The sequence below is a fragment of the Drepanopeziza brunnea genome (assembly GCF_022702325.1).
Source record: "Drepanopeziza brunnea f. sp. 'multigermtubi' strain 214-2 chromosome Unknown ctg5, whole genome shotgun sequence".
Taxonomy (NCBI): domain Eukaryota; kingdom Fungi; phylum Ascomycota; class Leotiomycetes; order Helotiales; family Drepanopezizaceae; genus Drepanopeziza; species Drepanopeziza brunnea.
This window is the reverse complement of record NW_027094068.1, coordinates 238,135-261,743: the sequence shown is the minus strand read 5'-3', so window position 1 is coordinate 261,743 and position 23,609 is coordinate 238,135. Positions and strand designations below refer to the sequence as shown.

Sequence of the window (23,609 nt, the reverse complement as noted above, 5' to 3'; positions counted from 1 at the left end):
CGGTAGTGACTGTAGGATTCCCAAAAGAAAAAGGAAAAACTAAAAGGAATGGAAAGGAAAGGTTGGCGAAAAGCAAACGGAAGAGGAAAAGGAGGAGGAAGAGGGGGAGCAAGGGGAGCAAGGGGATCAAGAACGACGGATTCGCTAAAGCCGATACTAAAATAAGAAGACATAGTTGCCAACTACAAGAACGTTGTAGTTTTAGTTGTAGGCAATTCTCCTGGTACTACTACCTTTTGGAGAGAGTTAAAACAACAGGGGAGGTCGTAATCCTTGGACAATACTGTAGCTCGGTAATTACGAAGTGAATAGTAGTAGAGTTCGCTGGCAGGAAGCCATTATTCTAAATTGAGATGATTTGCAAAGGAGCCGGCAAAGCCTTGTCAAACCTTCGGTACGCCGGCCATCGACAGAACCTACGCTTGATCATGGACCGTGCGAGAGCAAAAGAGCAAAAGAGCAAAAAGATCAAGAAGAACAAACAGAACACAAAATACAAAAAATACAAGGAAAAAAATCCACCAGAAAAAAAAATTCATAAGGAAAAAGGAAACCGAAAAACTCCCCCCGATCCGATTTCCTCGTCGGGAGAGAAGATCACGATATGCGAGCAGACGTGTTTTAGGCATGGCAGTTTCACAATCCAGAACAAAATAGAAAAACACGAAAAAAGCCCAGGTAACCCGCGCGTCCAGGGAAATCACCAAGGGCGGCGCACCAGGCAAGACAACGACCGTAATTTGTTTCAAAACATGTCACTGGGTGTACCGCTACCCATCGACAAGGAGATACCTACCGGTACTAGAATCTCATGAGTACTGTAGCAGATCCTCGCTTATCGGACGATATCGAATCTCTCTACCCTGCTGTATTGGCTTCAACTAATTTACGCGATCGTCCCTGGGAAGGCAGACTATTGTCTGGGTGAGGTCAGAACTGACGGAGTAGAGGAATCCAATTAATTATTCGATGTGAGATTACGGGCTGGTCATTAATTGAATCCAATGGTGGAGGAAAGGGGGTAAATCTCGTTCAGAGACGGCCATTTCCTGGTCTCATCTCACGCTCCATCTACGATCATCTATTGTACTCCTCCGTATCTATTGCGAAGAGCGTGATGCAAGATCTACGATGGAGGGAGAGAGAGGGTCCGAAAACGCCGAAAACGGCCAGGGGCGGGGGAAATTTGAGGCTTATATCAGGGTGTTTTGAAAGCAAAAGTGGGGCCCCAGCCTATTAATAAAATCTGACGTTACAAAAACTGTTTCATTTTTTAATAAGACGTCTTAACACCGGATTAGTACGGTACCATTCTACAAAGTATACCGAAACCCTTCCTGACCTTCAATCGCCTTGCCCCCCCTCTCCACCCTCTGATTCGCCAGGTGGAACTTGAGCGTCAGAGCCAGCGTAATGACAATGACCAGCCCGCTGCTAATCATCGTCGTCATGATACCCGGCCCGTACTTTGGTGCATCCTGATCTCGGAACACAGTGCTGCCCACGATGCCGCCGAGGCCGCCAAAGCCGACCAGGGTCGCGGAGCAGAGGGCTCGCTTCCACTGCCCGCGGATGTTGTTCGCCTGGTAGGTCAGCACGGCGGGGATGTTGGCATTGCAGGCGATGGTCGCGAGGAAGACCCCGAAGTAGCGGACGCCATTGTTCTTGGCGTAGCCGAGGAGCGGGAGCCCAATGAGCCCAAGGATGGCGTTGAAAAGAATGATGGGCGCACGCATGTGGTATCTGTCGCCAATCGCGGCCGCATAGTACATGACTAGTGCCGCCGCAACGTAGGGGGGTGCGACGAGGCACTGGGCTTTAGCGATGTCGAAGCCCATGCCTAGGCGCAGGATGACGGGGAGGAAGTAGGCTATAGCGTATGTGTTGGTGGTTGTGAGGCCGAAGAGGCAGGCAAAGCCCCAGACCTTGGAGTCGAGGGCGTTGAAGAGATAGGATTTGATGGAAAATGGCTCGGGTATGGCATCGTGGCGGTCGAGCTCGATGCGCGCGACTATGAACTCTGCTTCTTGTTGGTTGAGGAACTTGAAGGATTTGGCAGCGTGTTCGGGGAAGTCAACGATGAGGAAGTAGCCAGCGATACCGAGGACGCAGGTTATAAGGCCTTCGATCTGTGGGCTGTTAATTGGTGAGTGTGAGGCTTCGGAAGGAGACATACAACAAAGATCCATCGCCAGCCGCTCAGGTTTCCGAGACCATGCATTTGCATCACGCCATAAGCTAGGATACCTCCACAGGCTGATGCCATGCTGCCAATAAGATAGAAGACTGCATTGCGCTTTTGGAGCTCATATCTTGTGTACCAGGTCGAGAGAAGGTAGGCACAGCCAGGGAAGAAGCCAGCTTCAAGAACACCGAGGATGATTCGGAGACCGAGCATCTGGTCCCATTTCTTGACGAAACCAAAGCCCTGGAACCGTTAGCGAGGATCAAAATGGTCAAGTGAAGTACCTACAATCATACAACCTCCCCAAAGCACCACGATGGTAGTTAAGAAATTTCGTGGCCCTACTTTCCGAAGCACAACAGTGGCCGGTGGCTGGAATAGCACATATGGAATAAAGAATATGAGAACAATCAAATTGTATTGTTCGCCATGAAGCTTGAGGCCTTCCGACATGCTTGGTTCTCATCAACGAAAGCTCCGGTGAGAAGGTTATACCGACATACCCCGCAATGTTGACAGCCCCCAAATTCGTTCTATCCATGAGACTGCAGGCATACAAAGCACCGAGAGTCAATACAAGGCGGCAATCAACCTTTCGGATAATTTTCCTCTGCTCTTCAAGGGTAAATTTGGCGATGCGGGCATCGTTCAACTCGTTGGAGTCGTCCGAGACGGTGTGCTCGACGTAGTCGATGGACACCTTCTCGGGATCAGAGGACATGATGAAGTAGGAGACCTTAAACTTGAGATGAATGGAGAGTGGAGGATTCTGACCAAAGATGGAAGATACGATTCAGTGCGGCAGAGTGAAAAACAGAAACTGAAAGGGAGTGGATAATAAAGGAATTATATAGACCTCGATGCGAGACGAGATGCGGGGAAACGCAGACATAAAAAAGGTAAGTTCGCCTCTTCAGCTCTGATCATGCACACCGACGATTGCCAAGTATAATGTATCCCAATTGAACGGGCAGCATGATCACTGGATCCTGCTCGAGCGCACAGAAATGTTATGTAGCACGAGAATGGAGCTTGCTGTGAAGCAACAAATGATAGCGTCGCTTAACTGTCGACTATTCTGCAACAAGCAGAAGGTCCGACATACGGGAACGTGGATATAAGGCCCGCTACTGCAACATCAGTCCGCAAAGAACGTGGCTGTAAAGAAGACGCGGTGCGATCCCGAATGCGGCGTCAACAAAGAGGGGAAGCCGCGAGTGATATTTGATAACATCTCTCTGGCTGGGGGTTGGGGCGTGACTCGGGTCGACGGTCTTTCTCAACCACAATAGCACACTATCTGGATGCTGATCTTTGTTCCAGTGTCGAAGTTGGTTTTGTTGCTATATCTAGCTGCAGATCCAAGGGTCAGACATTGCCAGGCCTGACTCTTTGACAGGCACCGGTGCCAGCTCCACGATACGGGTTCTGGCGGCCCAACATCTCGTTTGAATAATAACTTGCTTCGTAAGCGAGACACACACGTTGACTTGGTGTGGAGATCCGGGGAAAATCAGCAAATGTAGCGCCATGCGAGGTTTGGTTTGCGGGGGTGCCGCTTCCTCAACGCCACCAACCTCCAAACTGGTTTGACAGTGCCAGTCTCCCCACCTTACATATTGGTGATCTTTATAAGACGGGGGGCGGCAATGTGAAGAGCATTCTAAGATTGTGAAAGCCCGCCTCACCTGGTAACTCCAGGAATAGGCTCAGAGGATGGGGATATGAGATCTATCAGGTTAGCATGAAATGGAAGAGCAAGGTTGTCTGAAAAAGCCTTTCGTCCTGGACTCGGCCGGAAGCCAAACGCGGAGAAGACTTCTGCCAAGGAGTGCTATCAAGTGGGAATATTAGATATAGGACAAGAAGTGGAAAAGAGGTAATCCTCGCCAAATCCTTCGGAGCTTTTGAAAATTTAGATGTCGCCGAGGTATTGTTTGAATTGGAGCGGGGTATCGTGAAAATAAACGCCACGACTTAATGCCAATGTTCTCCGAACTCCAATTGTAATGCTCGAATCCCACATCGTGACTAGGTGCATGCCAACGGAATTCTTCGCGATATCACCCGAGTCGTTCTCTTTCCAATCGTTCCACCCTTTCTTTCCATAGATGCCTAAGTTCAAAGCCCACCTCGACCGCGATCAAAATGATGATAATCCACTCCAGATGAATGCCGTGTTTCTCGCTCATTGTCTGTCGGAGAATGCTAGCGATCTCCTGGGCATAATCCAACTTCTCGTTCAATGCTTTGATCCGTACTCCTACGTCCAAAGCTCGTCCGACTTGGTCGTAGTACCCCTCCAGTCCCAACTCATATTTACTGTCCCAGAACAGGTCCGGTAAGGAGTCAATCAGTTCCGAGTAGTGATTCAGTTGCGCCCGGAGTTCCAGCAATTCCCCAGTCTTCTGCAGCATGAATTTTCTGCTGAACGGAAGCTTTGCACCTCGAGAGAGAGTCGTGGGAATTGCTCGAGTAGACTCGAGATATCTGCTCAGCATTGTTTCCAGCACGGCGAGCTTCGTTGATCTAGCAAGACCTGAAGAGAAGGCAATCTTTGCGAGAGTGGTGTCTACTCGAGAGCTATGTAGTGTTAGTAGCCAATCTTGCCGGGCCGTGGAAGAGGACCGACTCGGTATTGCTACCCTGGAGACCAGATTTTGTTCCAAGAATGATCATGTCTCCTTTGATAGTGCTATTCTCTCGCTTGGGATCCTCTGTATATTCCAAATCCTCCATTTCCATCTGTCCCGTATGTGGTATAACAGCGGCCGGCAAAAGGGTCTTCGTTGCCAGATCAGCCACGACATCCTCAGGCAAAGACCACGCCACTACTGATCCAGAAGGAAAGACGAAGATGTCTCCATTGTTGACTCCCCGGGTATGTATAACTTGGTCCATCTCGAAGCCCGTCGCATCGGGGTCGATTGGGAAGCCGTGAGACCGCAGGATACGGACTACCGCGTCCATATCGAATTGGTCTGCCACTGATATTGCCGTGACATTGTTGCTGCCCGATCCTTCTGCAGCGACATTCTGACGCTTGGTGGTGCTCTCTCGCGACCTCTGGGCTTCGACAGCTACTCTGCGAAGGGATGTCTTGCCCGCAGGCGAGCGAACAGATTTCCTCTTCTGCTGGGGCGGCAAGTCATTCGCTGTCGCTGTGGCTGTCTCTATACTGGGCGGCAGTTGCTGCTGCAAATTCGCATTCGATGAAAAGAAGTTCCGCCTTCGGGGAGCTTGTCCGGCCGCGGTGGCATGGAGGCTTCTCAGCAGTTGAGGGCGTAGATTTCCATCTGTAAGGAGTCGCCGAGCTGCAGGCGCACGGAATGGCCGCCCGAGGCTTTGCATCATCCAGACGAAGCTTCAAGATGGTCGCACACGTCGTGGGGAGAGATGTTGTTAAACTATAAATATAAGCTCCATGTTTAGTGGTGATTCACAAGCTCCGTGCTCGGCTAAAGCTCCCCAAGCTTCATTGACGTCGTTGAATCTCAACCTCCTTGCCCGCACCACCAGATGTAATTAACAAAGTGCGCCGCCATGGCCAAAGAGTCTACGGATCAGGGCGACACCAGCAATCTGAAGGGGAAAGAGGAGAGTCGCGATGGGCGGGACACGGTGGAGGAAGAAAGTGTGGACGACAGCGAAGAGGAGAGCGACGACGAAGACGAAGAGGAAGACGAGCCCAAGCTGAAATACGCCCGGTTTACGAGTCATCTGGGTCCGGTATACCGGAACGGAGATGCCACAAGCTGTTTTATGGTTGCGGGGGACAAGATGGTACGTCCATAGCTAGAGGTTTGTTGAATTACGCTGAACTATATACAGATCATCGGAACACATAATGGAAATATCGTAAGTCGAGTCCTCAATGGAAGCTTGTTTGTTACGTACTGAGAAATTTTGAAGCACGTATTTTCACTGCCAACCTTCCAACCACTACGAGCATACCGGGCTCATACCGCGTCGACCTCAAGCATCTCTATATCTCCCTTTCCTCCGCCAAGAGCGACTCCGGTTCCAGAGGCAGTAAGCAGAGTGGTATCTCAAGCCCAAACACCTAGAAGGACCCCATCGACATCTTCGGAGGCCACTGCGGCCAGCCCACGTGGGCCTCGAATGACCCAGCTCATTGCGAACACACCTTCCAACGCCATATACATTGCTACTTCTTCAATCGACGGGAACGTCTGTGTGCAGTCATTGGTAGATGTAAAGGATGTTCAGCTCAGGAATTTTGGGAGGCCGGTGCAAGCGGTAGCTATCTCGCCGGACTACAAGAACGACAGAACATATATTTCTGGCGGGCTGGCAGGCAATCTCGTTCTCACAGTCGGAGCAAAATCCGGGGCTTCTCAATCCACAACCACAGGGACAGCTGCCGCTACAGCATCGGGCTGGCTAGGGGCTATTGGACTTGGTGGAAATGCTGGGAAAGACACAGTATTGCATTCGGGAGAAGGTACTATCAGTACTATCAAATGGTCACTCTCCGGGAAATATGTCTTGTGGATCAACGAGCATGGTGTCAAGATCATGCGGACGCATTTACATCTGGATAGTGCAGATCTAGAGTCGGCTTGGAAAAGAATAGGTCATGTGGACCGGCCCCAGGATAACGGTTGGGAGGAAATGGCTGGTGTTTGGAAAGGACGGGCCGAATGGATTGACGAAAAAAGTCTCGAAACAGACGACGACGACAGAGCTCGCGAAACATCAGTCGCGTCTCCTGCTACAGCAAAGTTGAAGCAGCAGGCATCGAAAAGTGGCCAACGAATTGAAAAGTTGGTTGTGGGGTGGGGAGGCACGGTATGGATCATCAACGTGCATCCTGGGGGTGTAGGTGTTGGTAAAAATATTGGGGAAAGGTCGGTTGGAAAGCCGGAGATCATCAAAATGTGAGGACCCGAAACCCATGATATTCATGAGCTAACCATCCTTGCAGTCTACGCATGGATTGCATTATTTCTGGATTGTCGTTATATACCCCAACTTTGCTTCTTGTACTTGCTTACGTTACACCGGGAGGGGACGAGGAGGACGAAGTAGCTCCCAAGGGACACAACTCCAAGGCATCGACAGGCTCCTCCAGCAGCGAGCCTCGCGGTGGTATTCGTCGTCGACAGAATGCCAGGTCTCCTGAGCTTCGTCTCATTGACCTCAACTCGTCCCAAGAAGTCGACACCGACACCCTTACTGTCAGCCGATTTGAAAGACTGTCGGCGACTGACTATCATCTTGGTGTACTGCCCGCTGCACGTGCTACCTCAGTAACCCAGTCCTCACGTAGTACGTTAGAGACTTTGGCGGGCATGGGCAGCGGGATGTGGAATGCTACAATTAATGCAACGACTCTGCTCAGTTCGAGCGCCAGCGTACGGAGTAATGGCAGCAAGGGCTCCGACACGAAGCAAAGTGCAGCAAGCAGTGCTCGAGGCAGACCCGGAACACGCAGTCCATCAGCCCACCCACACATTGTGGTGCCAGGGATGAAAATCTTTATACACAGTCCCTATGACTGCATACTGGCTACCAAAAGAGATCTCTCGGATCATTTGTCGTGGCTCCTAGAACACGAGAAGAACCAAGAAGCCTGGGAACTGATAGACGAGCATCCCGAGGTCATCGCGGCATCTCCAGAGAAGCTTGCCGAGATTGGGCCCGGGACGCCTGAAAAGAAACAGCAGAGTACCGATGACTTTTACGACGATACTTCGACAGTGAACTCTGCCAGTAAATTGATCAACTCTTCGGTCGAAAAAGAGAAACGTCGTGTTGGTGAGCTCTGGATCCAGCAATTGATCAAAGCTCGCGATTGGGTCGGTGCTGGTAGAGTATGTGGCAAAGTGCTTGGTACTGCCCAGCAATGGGAGGAGTATGTCTACACTTTTGTCGGTGCTGGAAAGTTTGACGAGATTACAAACTATATTCCGACAACACAAATGAGCCCTCCGTTGAAGTCTGAAATCTTCGAGGTAATCTTGGGCCACTACGCTGCACGCAATCGGCCGAGAATAAGGGAGCTGTTGGATCAGTGGCCACCCGATCTTTTCGACATCAAGAGTATCACGACCGTACTTGAGAACCAGATCAAGTATCGCGATCTTCGTGAAGACAGTGTTGAAGATGGCGAGGTCGGGAGAGATTGGCGAATCGTGATGGAGAGTTTGGGTAAGCTTCACGTTGCCGCTGGACGTCCGCGAGAAGCACTGAAATGCTACATAAGGCTGCAAGATGCCGACACGGCGATGTTCCTGATCAAGGAGTATCATCTGGTTGATGCTGTTGCTGATGATATTCCGGGATTAATCTTTCTTCGCGTCTCGAAGGAACAGAAGCGTAGTGCTTCTGTCGCCGAGCTGCAGGAATTGACATCGGAAGCGATTTCGCTACTAGTAGATGAGGCGCAGCATGGCCTGGTCAGTCCACAGGTTGTCGTGAACCAGTTACAAGAAAAGAACATGACTCTCTATCTCTTCTTCTACGTCAGCTCGCTATGGAGAGGCGACGGTATCAAAGAACATCAAGGCGAGACTCGAGAAAGGCTCGTCTCGGAGAGTAAATCTCTCGTCGACGACCTAGCCGATCTCGCCGTCCACCTCTTTGCCCTTTATGACCGAGACCTTCTAATGGACTTCCTCAAGTCCTCCACCTTTTACACGTTTGAAACCGTAAGCATTCCCTCTCCTCCACACTAATCCACTAACAAATCCCAGGCGACACAAGAATGCGAAGACCGTGACTACATCCCCGAACTAGTTTATCTCTACTCTAAAACTGGGCAGCCTAAGCGTGCCCTGCTCCTGATCATCGAGCGCCTTAACGATGTCTCGCAAGCAATCTCTTTCTGCAAAGCGCAGGACGACACGGATCTATGGACCAACCTCCTCGACTACTCAATGGACAAGCCGCGATTCATCCGCGGCTTGCTCGAGGAAGTAGGCACAGCCATCGATCCTATCACACTCGTGCGTCGCATCCCAGAAGGTCTCGAAATCGAAGGCCTTCGTGAGGGACTGGGCAGAATGATAAAGGAGTACGAAATTCAACACAGCATCTCCTTAGGCGTGGCCCGCGTTCTTCGGGGCGAGGTCGCGCTCGCGCAAATGACGCTAAGAAGCGGGCAAAGAAAGGGCGTTAAGTTCGACGTGGTCAGGAAACAAGAGGACCACATAGATGTCGAGGCCTCCGATGTCCCAACCAACACTGATGGAGTGGCTTCCTCGAAAATCGCGCGCGACTTCACCGAAGCCGCTACAGCTCCGGCACTGCCCGCGCCGGGCCATTGCGTAGGCTGCCGCAACCCGTTCTCGGGCCAGGAAATGGAGACATTGGTCGGGTTTGCGTGTGGACACGTGTTTCACTTGACCCATCTGCTGAACTTCACGAGTGAGGGGAATGGCGGGAGGCCGTTAACGCCGCCTGATGTAGAGCGGGACGAGAATGGGGAATGGAGGCAGGGAGACGAGGGGACACATAGTGTTGGCGCCAAGGTTACGCATGCGAGGCTGCTAAGGGATCGAATCCGCGACGGATGTCCGGTTTGTGTGGGAGCAAAGGAGTTAATAGTGTAGCTATTGCTGGAATAATGTGGGATGGGTGACGTGGCTTGGTAGAGGAGCAAGGGCAATATTACGTCTCGGATTTTGAGTTATTGGCATAAACAAGCATGGGGAGCGTGGCATGGGATGGGACGCTTGAGCGCCCTTTAAAAATTTCAGATATAGATACAAGTTCCAAGTCAGCACGCCCGCGCGTATCCTGTGTTTCCTGTGTTTCCTGTGTTTCCTGTGTTTCCTGTGTTTGTTTCGTATTGAGGGGCAGCAGAGAAGAAAGAGTAAGTCGTGAAATGCAAAGCAAACGAAGAAAGAAAGCATCCATCAACAAACATACCTACCTGCCTACCCAACACGCCAGCCAGTATATCCTAACATACCCTCACACTACAGAACCTCAACCAAAAAATAGTAGTAGTGATTGAATGAATGAATGAATGAATGGTTACCAGACAAGGATACGATGCATGAGATACATGAGATACATGAGATACATGAGATACATGAGATACATAAGATAGGTACATAAGGATTGGCTGGCTATATACTATAGCGTAGCCATCCTCATAATCCCCATATCCGTCTCGTCCGTCATAGGACTCCTCCCATTGCGATAGAGCCACAATCTACTAAAATCCTTGACTTGGAACCTCATATCCATCTCTCTCATCTCTTTCATCTTTTCCATATTTTTCATCTTCATCTTCCTTTCCCGTTCCTCTTCCCGTTCCTCGTCCTCGCTGTTTGTGTCCCTGTCCTGCGCGGCCCCGCCGTCTTTGATCTTACCGTTATTCGATTGGGTAACCAGGGGCGGCCTATCGCCGTTAACAAGCTTCCAGTCGCTACCGCTACTGCTACCTCTACCGTCTCTGGCCTCCAGAGGCGTCATCCCCATGCTCATACCCATACCCATCCTAGACCCTCGCTTTCCCGTCCAAATAGGCGACATATTATCCCTCAGCGACGAACCCTCCCGCTCCCGCTCCTCCTCCTGCTCCTCTTCCTTCTCGCCCCCTCCATGCAGCAGCGGCTCCCCATGAGCGCCAAGATACGACATTGCCCAGCCCTCGCGGCGGCCGTCGACTCCGCGTTTATGCTTCCCTCCTCCTCCTCCTCCTGCTCCTGCTCCGAGCTCGAGCACGGACTCCATAAAGGCGTTTGCGGCGGGAGTGTCGTCGCAGCCGAGGAAGCCCGAGTTGCCTATTCCGCCTCTCGCGCTTGTTGTGTTCTTGTTTTTGCTGCTGCTGCGAGGCCAGGAACGGAGGGAGAAGAGGGTGGCGATTCGAGAGAGGACGGAGGGGATGAGGATGGGGTTGGGGTTGGAAGGGTTTGGGGGGGTAGTAGTAGATGCTGGTGCTGGTGGTGGTGGTGGTGGTGTTGGAGCCGGTGCGGGCTTGAGGGGAAACATGGCGTCGAGATAATGCATGTTCATCTGGTGGCCTTTCCCCTCCCGCTCGAACACCCGTCCCATGAAGCGCGGCGCCATGGGCGAGAGCGAGGAAGAGGAAGAGAATGCGGTGGTGAAGTGAAGGACACCCCAGCGGGCGACAAAGTCCGCCGTGTGTGCGTAGTGCTCTATGTAGCGGATGGCTTTCCCCGAGGGGGTTTGTTGGCGCGAGGTTTGGGAGTGGGTTGCAGGTGGGGAGAGGACTGTGCCGTTGCTGTCTCCGTTCCCATTTCTGTTTCCGTTTTGATGGTGATTTCCGTTGGGCAAGGGGTCGTGGTAGTGTACTGAGGTGGTGGTTTTCGTCGTGTACGGCTTACTAGGGGACCGAAGCGCTGCTTGTTGGCTCAGGAGATGCAGGTGCGGGTTGTTGAAGTGGTTCGCTGCGTTGCCAAATGTGTAGACTTCGAGCTTAGCGAGGAGGTCTTGGGGGACTTCTTGGAGGAGCCAGTCGATGATCATGCCGCCCATGATTCCGCCTTGAGAGTGGAGGATGAAAATCACTTTCGTGAGATGAGGTTGGTAGAGAGTGCGTTTTATGATTTGGTAGCAGTCGCGCACATCTTGGGTTGCGTAGGTAAAGTTGCGTTGGATAAGGCATTGGACGACGTCGAAAATTATGCCGTTTCTTGAGGATCGTCAGTCATCGCTCGACAGGCGGAACAATGTCTATAATCTTACGTTCTGTTGTGGACTCCTAATACAGGACGTCCAAACGTAAGAGCTAGCCGGTCGACATTATTCTGCAACCAGTTTCTTCTATATATAATGTTAGATTGAAAAATCGGAGAGAGGTACTGGAGTAAACAAACCCAGCAGCAACCCCATTCAGGAAAATCCACTGCTCATTCTCAAACGTTCCTCTCCCCTCCACATACTCATCCTTACTCCACACCTCCATCTCCTTGCCATTCAACAGCCAACAAATTGCCTCGTTAACACCAACGAAAACCGCAACTCCAATTAGCACCCACCACAAGGGGAACACAACCCAGAACGGCACGCTCAGCACAAATGGGAGTTGCAGCAGTATGAGAATGATATGGAGGGAAATGTCGTACAGGTTGGCGGAGGATGGGTAGAGCTCGCATAGCGGGCCGGATTTTAGGGGGAAGAGCGGGAATATGATGAAGGGGAGGAAGAGGATGTAATGGAAGGCCGAGGCGATATCGTGCTGGAGGAGGACCCAGGGGGAACCGGTGTAAGAGTGTGGGGTTGTGGAGGAACCGCCAACTTGTGAACCATAGAACTTGACTGGTTTTGAGCCGGCCATTCTCATGTGTATTCTACTCGTTCCCGAGGCCGTCAAGGAGTTGTATATAAATCCCAAAGGCACGTCTCGCTTGATATCGGAAGAATCAAAACGCGTGATCGTACGCAGGGCGGTGCCGGTTTAAGTACGGAGTGTATCTTAGGCTGAAAATAAGTTTGTATGGGAGCTTTAGGTTTCCATCGAAAGTTTTCAGGACGTGGCGCGAATCGGACGTTTAATATGCCTTTTGATCCCCCGGGCTTGGGATGAGATGGGGCCCTGGGGGTCGGCTGCTTAGCGGCTGAGATATTAATTGGCCTCATGCTGCCCAATCACACGCATCCGGATTCTTGGGGCTGGAGGGCTGATGTAAACGCTGAGTCTTGATCTGCAGAAGTGAGGCTGGTTGTGGTGCAGAGGATTGAGGGAGGTGTGAGATTTTGGAGGATGCCTGCACAGCTGGTCATGCGCTGGCCGGGATATCGGGCACGTGATGCGCCCTGGGGGTCAGTGGGAGGAGGCGTTACGAACAGATTTCGCAGCTTTGGGGAATTGGTTTACATCTTTTTATCCGAGGCCTCTTTTCGTTGCATCGAAAGCAGTCCCGTTAGGCTAGAACATGAATCAAAACAAAGGAGTTGGCGTTCCAGTTTAGCCGAGCCCCTATTCTTCGGGTGTCTTCGAGGGACTGGCCGGCCGGATTCAGGAAAGGCAGCGACGCCCCCTGGAATGATAACTTCTAATCTTTTTTCAGTTACTCAGTCTTACTTGCAATACGGCATAAACTCTTGGAACAGCACCTCGCCAATAGAATCCCCGTCAGCCCATCACAACCTTGCGTGCCGCAGCGGGTTTTCGTTTCGAAATCAGAGCCGTTGTTCTTTCCACTCTTTCCGAATTGAAGACCGAGGTATTTCATCGCTTTGAGGTTCCAATCATCGCCATAAAGACATTATTTTACGAAAGCACGCCTTACAGTCCTCAAATATAGAGGTACAGCGGTTAAGTGTTGTCCTTGGTCCGATAAAGGGTAGGCCAAGTTTAGCTAAATCAGGTAGGAACGTGATTCCTCGAAATTTCGAGCAAACTAGCTATTCACTCTATCCTACGAGATCGAGGTAATTCGTTTCAACGCACCGCAGCGATGGCTTCAATGAAGCATTCTAAAGCTTCAAAATTAACTCGAGACCAACGACGTAATATTATCTTACTTCATTCAATCTGCTAATCTTATAAACAAATTCAAGAGCACCTCGATTGTAAACTTACGATTCGATAAATTCGTTGCAATCTTAAACCGACCACTCGAGCTACTTTATGCGAAAGCGTTTCGAGTTCCAAAAAAAAAAAAAAAAAAAAAAAAAAAAAAACCCCCCCAGAATTTATTACGATACGCTCTCGAGCAAATCCGATGGATCATAGATCAATAGTATTGAATCTTATAAACCTATAAGACTTGGATTACCGGAGGAAGATATACGCGGGCTTGGGTTACCCGAAAAGCTAGCAATGATTATCACAATACCTATATTATCTAACGAGTGCAACGAAAAAATAATTAGATTTTTTTTTAAAAAAAATTCTATGAACAGACACAAAGGCCGGGTATCTTTTTAAAGAAGGATTAATGTTCGATTAATCAAGAATTGTATTATCAACATTACGGTGGCAGGCCTCTTGGCATGGAAAGTTCTAGGGGTTCTGACTGGCTGGTTGCTTGGGGTTGGATTAATCAGCTGATGTCACATGATATCACGCTCCCGGGGATGCATATACTCTCGGCCCTGTATTGTAGTTCTCTTCCTTCCTTCTTTCTCATACCGAGCGTACGATTAGATAGTACTAAAATACTATTTTATTCCAGCCGTAGCAATCAATATACGATTCCTTCGTCATTATCCACGATTATATCGAGATAATGCGGCGTCAAAAAATACAGATATTTAATTCTTATATAAGATTCAACGCCGAAACATGCATGCCGCAAGAGATATACTACGTAAAAAAGACCTTCTAGAACGGGGAATCGATACTATCTTGAAGTTTTAGTGACCTTTTCTTTTTCGATCTTAATTTAATCCGAACGAGAGGTTATAGTCTAGCATATTATTAAATATTATATTTATCTTTAAGATAATCATCTCGAAGAATATAACTTACGTAGTGTAAAAGCAGACTTGCAATGCATATTGCAGTTTCCATTATTATAACCCTATACCGCACGATATACCGCATGATACACTCCTTAGAGAAGGCTGGTTAAAACGCTTTACCGATTGCTGTATATTATTACGTAGCGGTTATTATGTAGCGGCTGTTATTGTACGGCATTGTTTGCTTGATAGCCTTTTTGCTAACGTAAAGATTTTACTATTATTTCGTATTGCTTTGATTTTTGATTAGCGATGCCGCTTAATTAAGCTAAGTAATTATTAGATCGAAATGCATCTTCGCAGCTGACGATAACGGGATAGCATCGGGTTTTAAAACTTCAAATTGCATATGTAAAACTTGTTCAAATGACAGCTAGCGATCGATCGACTGACTAAGCTATCGGAGGGAATGCGGCTCTTGACTGTTATGCAAAAGCAGACCTGCAATGCGCATTGCAGTTTCCAGTATTATAGCCCTATACCGCACGACAACTTACGATCGGTTGGATTACAAAAAGCCATCAAAAATGCATAAGAAATAGTCGGAGAATTTGAAATTAAAGAAAGCGTTGATCGAAAGAGAGTATGCAAGCAAGCTCGCTCGTTATCAAGCTATAGGTAGCCGAGGCTGAAAGGACTCCGCAGATTTACGTAGTACAAAACACTGACTGATTTTCCATTTCATGCGGAGTACGGGGTATACCGACGCCTCTCTTCTCGATACGGGAAATACTACTTACTACTTTACTAGGTCGGTCAAGTCTAGGCTCTACAGGATACGCCCCCTTTGCTTTCCATCAAGGACAGTACTTACTCACTTAACCGCTGTACTTCTGTACTCTGTACATCGCAGAATCGAATTCCATATTTCAGAATCACCATTCAAAATGATCACCCTAGCCGACCGACACCCACTTGCGAGCGAAGTCACCCTATACCTCCCGTCCGGTAAATCAAACGGCCGTTTTTCTATTTTTGAAGTTCTTCTACTTACGTAATTTCCTTACTCCCCTCATTTCCTTGATGAGACTTAAAACCCGAACCCAAACGCCAAAACTCTTTGTTTTTCCGGTAAACCTGGTTTGATTTAAACTGATCTATTCAGGGCCGGAAACTCGCCGACTCGGAACGTTTTTTTTTCCCCTCATTTATTTTTGTTTACCTTTGGTCCAGGCTTTCAAGCTTTTCAAAGATGGGAGGGGCAAGTTTCGCTTTCTCTATTTTTTATTCGAATTTTATTTTTTATTTGGCGTGTTTTTCATTTTTCAGGCTTCAGCCTTGAACTTCACTTCGGGGGAGGGGGTTGACTTGCTTAGGGGTTGCTTGCTTTGCTTGGGGGTTGGTTGGGCTTAGCGCACTGTGGCGTACGGAGAGATTGGTCAATGATTCGAACATTTTCCGTAGTAGAGCATAATTCTCCGTGCCTCAATACTCAAAATTGAGAGTGGCGCTCTATGCAGTGATTATATATAGTAGTATATATTTTCTATGCGGCTTACACCCCGACGAGGAAGGGTTTTGGAAACTCGAGTGAGGTGTCAATACGATAGAATAGGCTAAAAGCGTATATACAACGTTTCGCTATCAAGAAATCGTGGTGTTCGTGCGATGATACCAATTTCAAGAATCGCGACTAGACTACCGTGCAAGCCACGCTATCTATCACTGCCATACGAGCCGCGTGACGAGAGGTTTTGACTTCAGGGGATATCTTTTCAGAGGCTTTTTCTATGGTTAGTAGAAGCCACTTTCGCGTCGATGGAAGAGGGAAAGGAGGAGATTGATTGCGTTATAATTGTCAATAATCATACCTATGCGGACGGTCAAAATTATCGATATTGCACCAGATTAGACTGGCGCGACTTGCACGGCGCTTCTCGAGCGATGGAAGATTAAAGTTAAAAGAAAAAAAAAGAAAAAGAAAGAAAAAGAAAAAGAAAAAAAAAGAAAAAGAAAAAAAAGAGAAAAAAAGAAGAAGAAAAAAAAGAAAAAAAGAAGAAGAAAAAAAAAGAAGAAAAAAAAAGAAAAAAAAAGGAGACTAAAGATATACTAGCAAAGCCAACAACGCTTTATTTATTTACTCTTGTTCAATAAGACCAGCTATGACAGCGAAGAAAAAAAAAAAAAAAAAAAAAAAAGGCCTGCTTCACGCAGCGGAAGTCTTAAAAGAATTAGTTAAATAATCTTGCGCGTCCTTTTTTTTTTCTTAACATCTACGCCTCTTCTCCGCAATCTCATAACAAAATCGTTTCTCTACGAATAGCTCCTTTTTCCCCGGTCTTTTTTTTCCCTTTTCCCTTTTTTTTTGTTTTTTTTTTCACACACAGATCGATCGGGCTTTTCTATTTCTACGTCCATGCGCGCGCACGAGGGAAAATGAAATATTCGGATAGATGGTGGCGGGCATAGGAGCGGGCATTCGGTTTTGAGTGTTGGGGCGGGGGAATCATTGAATGTCTTTTTTTTTTAAAAAAAAGAAAAAAAGAAAAACAGGAAAAAAAGCGCTCATTTACTTGATTGTTTATTTATTTTCCTTGATCCCTTCATCCCCTTAGGCCCTTTAATCCTCTTAATCTTTCTACTCCCTTTACTCCCTTTAGTCCCTTTAATCCCTTTACTCCCTCTCAATCCCTTTTCTCCCTTCAACCCCCTTAATTCCCTCAAGCCTTTTAATCCCGTAACTAGCCTCAAAAGCGTAAACACGCCACAACCCGTAGCCAAATCTCTCCTCTCCAACTTGATCTGATTTGATCTCGTCGAGAGTCGAGAACTCGCTCGCTGTGTCTTTTTTTTTCTTCTTTCACCCTCCTCTTCTTCGCCTTCTCTCCCTTTCCAAGCTTACTTACTGTCAAAAACGCAAAAATGCGAAGACGGAAAAGCGCAAAAACGCCACAAGAAAAAAAAAATTATTTTATATTTATGTATTGTTTCTCCTTTTTTCTCCTTTTGGCCTGCTTGCTTATTCGCTTATTTGTTTGCTTCCTTGCTTCCTTGCTTCCTTGCTTGTCTGCTTGCTTTTTTTATCTGCTCGTCTGCTTCAGGCTTCCATACCCCTCCCCCCACTCCATGAATACCCATCTTCGCAGACCTACCTAATCAATCAAGCCTCATAAACCGCACAACACACCCCCCCCACAAAAACCGGCAGTGATTCAAATCCGCATACCTATAGGTACCTACCTAGCTAGCTTACTTACTTACAATATACAACGCACAGCACTTACATCCGGGGAAAGCCCCGTCAGCAACCTACCTACCTAGGTACCTAACTCGCTGGCATCGCATCGCATTGATCAAACTTGCTATTTACGTAAATTCCGAAACTGAACCCCTCCCCTTTTTTTGGAGGGGGGGTTCTATAAAAATGTTTTGATTTGATCTATTTGATGTAATTTGTTTGATTTTATTCGATACGATCCGATTTAACACGATACGATTTGAATTAATTCGATTCGATACGATCAGATTTGAATTAATTCGATTCGATTTAACTCGAATTAATTTCATCCGAATGTATCCGATTCAATACAATTCAATTCAAGCAAGTTAAAATGCCAAGTAGCTGGCTGGCTGACACACATCTAAGGTATATATATATCGCATTATATACACCCCTCCTCCCACCCCACCTTCCAAGCTTCGACAACCAGGGCCATGCCCGCTCGCTTACCTGCCCGCCCGCCCAGGGCTTGCCTGCCTGCTTAGCTTAGCTTAGCTTATCTTAGCTTTAGCTCAGGGGGGGGGGGGGCCTGGTACCGGTACCGGTAAGTAGATCTTACTTGTACTACGTACGTTCTACGACGTTCTATGACGACGTACGACGACGTACGACGCATGGATGTGACCCCTTTTTTTCCTTTTTTTATTACCTTTTTTTTTTTTACACTTTTTTTAATTTTCTTTTCTTTTCTGCTGTTTTCTTCTGTTTTCTCTTATCTTCCTTCACCTTTTCACCTTTTCTTCTCCATTTTTTCTATTCTTTTCATTCGTGATTTTTATTTACTTTTTTATTTACTTTTTTATTTACTTTTTTATTTACTTTTTTATTTACTTTTTTATTTACTTTTTTATTTACTTTTTTATTTACTTTTTTATTTACTTTTTTATTTACTTTTTTATTTACTTTTTTATTTACCTTTTTTTTTTGGTGCATCTCGATCGTGAATCTCGTGGATCTTATGGATCTCGTGCATCTCGTGCATCTGTGCATCTCGTGAATCTGTACTGTAGAGGAATAGAGCAGAATAGAATAGAATAGAATAGAATAGAAAAGAATAAAATGCAGTACAGTATAGTACAGTACAGTAAGCGGGGTGCCCCCGGGCAGACAAGGAACAAGTACCGTACAAGTAAGTGAAGGGGAGCGAGTGAAGGGGTAAAAGAGTAAAAGGGTAAAAGGGGGAAGTAAGGATCCCATCCCATCCCATCCCATCCTATCCCTCCCATCCAATCAAGTAAACAATCACACGCACCAGAACAGAGGAAGTGTAGGCAGCACACAGAAACCTCTCGTCCCGACAGGGGAAACAGAGCGATAGGACCAAGGAGAAAAGACAAAAAAAAAGAGATTCGTGGATCATCCATCTTCTTTTCATCTTCTATGTAGAATTACAAGAGAAAAACACACCATCGTGGTGATGTTTTCTTTCGGTGAGAAACAAGAGCAAGCGCGCTAAACTAAAAGTATGTAGAGCTATACGTGTATTGTATGACATACAGACAATGACAATCATAATGGGGGGGGGGAAGGGGGGCCATTTCCCAAGAACTCCTCAACTCCGGCCGGCGAGTCAGAGGCGCCTTCCGAAAAAAAAAAAAAAAACCAGAGATTTTCCTCAAGATGAAAAACAAAAACCAAAGAACATGCCCCCATCTCGCCGTCATCGTCACATTGCTGTGTGGTATCTTCGCCCATGGGTTTTTCGATTTTCCCCGGCGCGCCCCTCCCCCCACCCCCCTCCCCCCATTCCTTGCAAGCTGTCCCAGTTGTCAGGCAAATTTGACTGTCGGGGTACTGATCTTCCCCCAATCCTCCTCCTCCTCCTCCTCCTCCTCCTCCTCATCCCTTAACCATCTAGCGCGACGCGCGCTGGCCGAGCTCGACAAACTCTCCACCTTCCGAAGCCGTCTTGCCGGAGACGCCCCCCGGGGGGAAGACGTCCTGGGTGTGCATCCAGTGGAAAGCGCACTGGACGAACAGCATGGGGGCGAAGTCACCGGCGTAGATGTACCACTCCTTCTTCATGAGGGCGCCGTCGTCACCCTGCGAGAACTCGATGATACGGAAGACGCAGCGGAAGATGATGATGGCGGCGGCGGCGAGGAGCAGCTTCAGCAGTTGCTGCCACGAGTACTTGCCGTACTTGGGCATGGAGTAGTAGGTTGGGCTGGAGCGCATGCGCTTCCAGAAGACGAGCGAGATGAGCAGGAAGAAGCAGAAGAAGATGAGCTGGGCGACCAGACCGGCCATGAGGATGTCTTGTCCCATCATGGCGGTGTCGGGGTTGTCAGATGCCGTGAGACCACCACCACCACCCTGCATCACGAAGGCGAGCAGATCACCCGTCACGAAGATCTTGGTGACCCACTTGGGCCGGATGAGGGAGGCTTCGGGGGCTTCGACGAAGACGACGATCCGTCCGTACATCATGTAGATCGTCGCGGCGTAGAGGGAGGGCGGCAGGATCAGGAAGAGCGCTTGAATGATGTACGGTCCGCTGGCAAACACGTCGTTGGCGGCCATATAGCGGCCGATGAAACCGATGGTCATCACTATGAAGAGGGTGGTTAGTCGAGGCACCGGTGCATGAGGGGGCATGGGCGGAGGAAGACGGGATACTCACTCCAGCCACCACACACGAACGCGGTGTAGAGCCAGGCCTTTCTCTTAATCATCGTCCACGTGTGCCAGATCGAACTGGCGCCGAATAATGCTGCAAACGCGAGTGCCAGTGCCTTGCTGGGCGTGTAATGCTTGAAGTTACTCTCCTCCCCGGCCGCGTTGACCTCCTGTCTCGCCACGAGGATGGCAGCGGCACCCGCCAGGGCGGCGGTAGTGAGCGTGGGAGCCATGAGGACGTCTGTGCTGGGTGGGGTTGGGGTTGGGTTGGGGTGTGGACGGCGGGCGACAGCAAGCACTTCAGGTTACTGGACGTGACCGTAGGAGGGTTCCGAAGTGTTGTTGTGGTTGTGGTTGTGGATGTGGTTGTAGTTGTGGTTGTGGTTGTGGTTGTGGAAATCGGGACGGATCCGTCTCTTGACCAAGCGGGTGTACAGGTCTACAGTAGAGCTGTTGAGGATTTCTTGGGTTGTGAGATGTGAGATGTGAGTGTGATTGTGAGTGTGAGTGTGAGTGTGAGTGTGAGTGTGAGTGTGTTGATGGTATGAGCAGAAAGTCAGAAGCACGGCGACGGGGTAGATATTATATACGGATAAACATAGCCCCTCTTCACATCGTGCTGTACAGGTAAGTCCAAAAAAACCCACGGCGAAGTGAAATTATGTTCGGATAGCAGAGAGGCTCTATACGGAGCACAGCAATGCTAGTGGCTCTTGACACTCTTGTCCCAACTGCAAACGACCCCCGGCCAAGCGGCTTCGACTCGTCTGAAAAACCGTCTGAACTCCTGGAGACTCTTGGTTGTCTTGGTACGCGGGACAGGTCCAAAGACATGCGCATCCGACCGTACACTAAGCCCCTTCCAGCTATATCGGTGCTTATGTGCAGGAGCCGAAGCGAAGGCCAAGCCAGCCCTGTTTGCAGAAGAGAACCCCAGCCGCCGTGATTTCGCATATCGTATTCGCAGTGAAACTCTGTAATTCCTACCCTACCTACGGTTACGCTCACGCTTACGGTTACGCTTACGGTTACGGTTACGCTTACGTTTACGCTTACGGTACGGGCACCACAACAAATAGTGGTACCGGTACAGCCTACCGGTTACCATACGGTCCCGTACGGTACGGACTGTCGACACAAGACCCGTACCGATGCCCGGTGCTCTGCCCTGACAAGTGCTCCTGATTGGCCCAGACTCAAAAAAAATAGAGCAAAAAAAGAGAGAAAAAAATTTATATACATATACGTGTTTATATATATATATAACACAATATATAAAAAAAATTATTTTCAAACAAGATACCCCATCAATCTGCGCCACCTTGGTGGACATGGTGGATGAAGATCAGAATGCAAGGATCTGCAAAAGCCAACCTTGCACTCGGCGCTTGGAATTTGGAAAATACAGTAAGTACCGTACCTACTTCCAGTACCGTACTACAATACAGTACTACTCCGTAGTCAATCTGCATCTTCCTTCCACACTCCTCCTCAACCTCAATCCGTCGGAGACCACGCGGCCCCGACCGAATCAGGCTCGACTCGCCATCATGGTTCATCCAGCTCTGGATAGTGCCTGTAGATTCCCATCCCGTACTGCTGTCTCCTCCCGCTTGCCAAATATTTCTTGATGTTCGGCCGCTGCTGGACATTCTCGTAGAGCGCAAAGACCTTAGCGTAATCCCCCCCCTTCGCGAGCCGGCTGAGCGCGTTCGGGAAGGCAAATCCAAGGCCGTCAAGACATTCTAGCACCAGGGTTAAATACTAGTATCTTCTTATAAAGTCTTCTCAAGAACTTCTCACGAAGCTTTCTTTCAGGTACAGTACAACAAGCAGTAAGTAGTACGATGGCATACGGAAGCGAGTACTGACGGAAAAGCACGAGGTCTGCGTATGTCAACACTCCTCCGTACAGCCACGTCCCGCCTCTGCTAGCTTCGCCGCTCAAGACTCTCTCGAAATAGGCCAGAAACTTGGGAAGTCGGTTCTTGATATAGTCCTGCGATTTGCGCTGGGCCTCTGCCTTTTGGTCCTCGTAGTACAATCCCGTCGACACCGGGTGGTGGCAGTCGTGGACCTCGTTGCTCAGCCCATCGAGTGCCGTGAGCGCCAGTTCGTTGACGCGATAGACACCGCTGGCATCTTCCTCTACGCTGGGGACCAAACCCAGCCTCGGGCCCAGGTACAAGAGAATATTGGGCGTTTGGCTGATGAGAAGCGGGCCGTGCTGGAGGATAGGTGGTGCCAGGGGAGGAGGGTTAAGCGCGTCGCCGAGATTGTTGGCGGAGATCTGGGAGGTCACGAGACCCATGCCATCTTCGACATGAGCCGAGTCAGTGTACGGGGTTGAGGTCTCTTCGAAGGCCAGACGGATGTGTTCACCACGGCCGGGGATGCCTGGCCAGTAGAGCAACTCATACGGAGGAACGTCCTTTTGGCCCGGGGATGATGGTTGGTGATGTTGGGAGGAAGCCATGCCTGTCTGTCTGTTCGACTGTAGGTGAAGATAAGAAGAAGGGTAAGTGTTTGGAGTTGTAGGAGAGTTAGTAGGTAGTTGTAAGACTGTCTGCAGGTGTACCGGTACTCTGTAGGTGATAGGTGAGAAAGGTGGTCGGGGAACGAGGAACGAGGAACGAAGACTAGCTTTCGGGGATACTCACATCTTATATCCGAAGTTTATATCCGAAGTTTATATCCGACAGTTAAGCTACAACTACCGTTACCTACGTACAGAACTCGGTCTACTGACTTGATGGATTTCGGGGTCGATGACGATGCAAAACCCGATGGGCATTACTATTCATATCCATACGGAGCACGACGAGGGGTTGCTATGGCATCTCGAGCCACCTGGTGATCCTGTATCTTGGAGTGGGTCCAGTGACTTGGGATGATGGACAAGACTTCCTGCGCCAGCCACACTACTCAGCCTCCTCTCCTTTACGTACAATTAACCTCAGTTATATAAGTCTAAATATAAGTAGCGATCATCACTAGATTACCGGTACAATCAACTACAACCTTTGCCCAAAATACATTCGATCCCTTCGCGTTTCATCGCTCGCTGTCTGTTTCACGCGGCTCAGGAGGGCCCATCAACATCCATCCCATTAACATCCATCCCATCAACATCCATCCCATCAAAATCCATCCCATCACCCAACACCCAACATGTTT

At 48.8% G+C, this 23,609-nt stretch overlaps 6 protein-coding genes across 6 annotated transcripts; 1 reads left to right on the top strand and 5 right to left on the bottom strand.

Annotated features, from left to right (window-relative positions):
- Nucleotides 1-1,313: 1,313 nt before the first annotated feature.
- L3040_003559 (uncharacterized protein) lies at nucleotides 1,314-2,906 on the bottom strand (the record flags this gene model as incomplete). Its single annotated transcript, XM_007291873.1, has 4 exons — nucleotides 1,314-2,129; nucleotides 2,177-2,428; nucleotides 2,474-2,639; nucleotides 2,689-2,906. The coding sequence occupies 4 exons, from the start codon at nucleotides 2,904-2,906 to the stop codon at nucleotides 1,314-1,316; spliced, it is 1,452 nt and encodes a 483-aa protein (XP_007291935.1).
- A 1,342-nt stretch (nucleotides 2,907-4,248) lies between these two features.
- Nucleotides 4,249-5,539, bottom strand: L3040_003558 (uncharacterized protein; the record flags this gene model as incomplete). The annotated part of the gene is made up of 2 exons (XM_007291872.2): nucleotides 4,249-4,768; nucleotides 4,818-5,539. 2 exons carry the CDS (start codon nucleotides 5,537-5,539, stop codon nucleotides 4,249-4,251), a joined length of 1,242 nt encoding a protein of 413 aa, XP_007291934.2.
- Nucleotides 5,540-5,728: 189 nt separating this feature from the next.
- L3040_003557 (uncharacterized protein) lies at nucleotides 5,729-9,762 on the top strand (the record flags this gene model as incomplete). The annotated part of the gene is made up of 5 exons (XM_007291871.1): nucleotides 5,729-5,968; nucleotides 6,017-6,043; nucleotides 6,098-7,086; nucleotides 7,134-8,859; nucleotides 8,905-9,762. 5 exons carry the CDS (start codon nucleotides 5,729-5,731, stop codon nucleotides 9,760-9,762), a joined length of 3,840 nt encoding a protein of 1,279 aa, XP_007291933.1.
- Nucleotides 9,763-10,291: 529 nt separating this feature from the next.
- On the bottom strand, nucleotides 10,292-12,461 carry L3040_003556 (uncharacterized protein; the record flags this gene model as incomplete). The annotated part of the gene is made up of 3 exons (XM_066156456.1): nucleotides 10,292-11,816; nucleotides 11,870-11,944; nucleotides 12,001-12,461. 3 exons carry the CDS (start codon nucleotides 12,459-12,461, stop codon nucleotides 10,292-10,294), a joined length of 2,061 nt encoding a protein of 686 aa, XP_066012044.1.
- Nucleotides 12,462-19,667: 7,206 nt separating this feature from the next.
- L3040_003555 (uncharacterized protein) lies at nucleotides 19,668-20,665 on the bottom strand (the record flags this gene model as incomplete). Its single annotated transcript, XM_007291869.1, has 2 exons — nucleotides 19,668-20,365; nucleotides 20,437-20,665. 2 exons carry the CDS (start codon nucleotides 20,663-20,665, stop codon nucleotides 19,668-19,670), a joined length of 927 nt encoding a protein of 308 aa, XP_007291931.1.
- Nucleotides 20,666-21,980: 1,315 nt separating this feature from the next.
- On the bottom strand, nucleotides 21,981-22,908 carry L3040_003554 (uncharacterized protein; the record flags this gene model as incomplete). The annotated part of the gene is made up of 2 exons (XM_007291868.1): nucleotides 21,981-22,177; nucleotides 22,305-22,908. The coding sequence occupies 2 exons, from the start codon at nucleotides 22,906-22,908 to the stop codon at nucleotides 21,981-21,983; spliced, it is 801 nt and encodes a 266-aa protein (XP_007291930.1).
- Nucleotides 22,909-23,609: the final 701 nt, after the last annotated feature.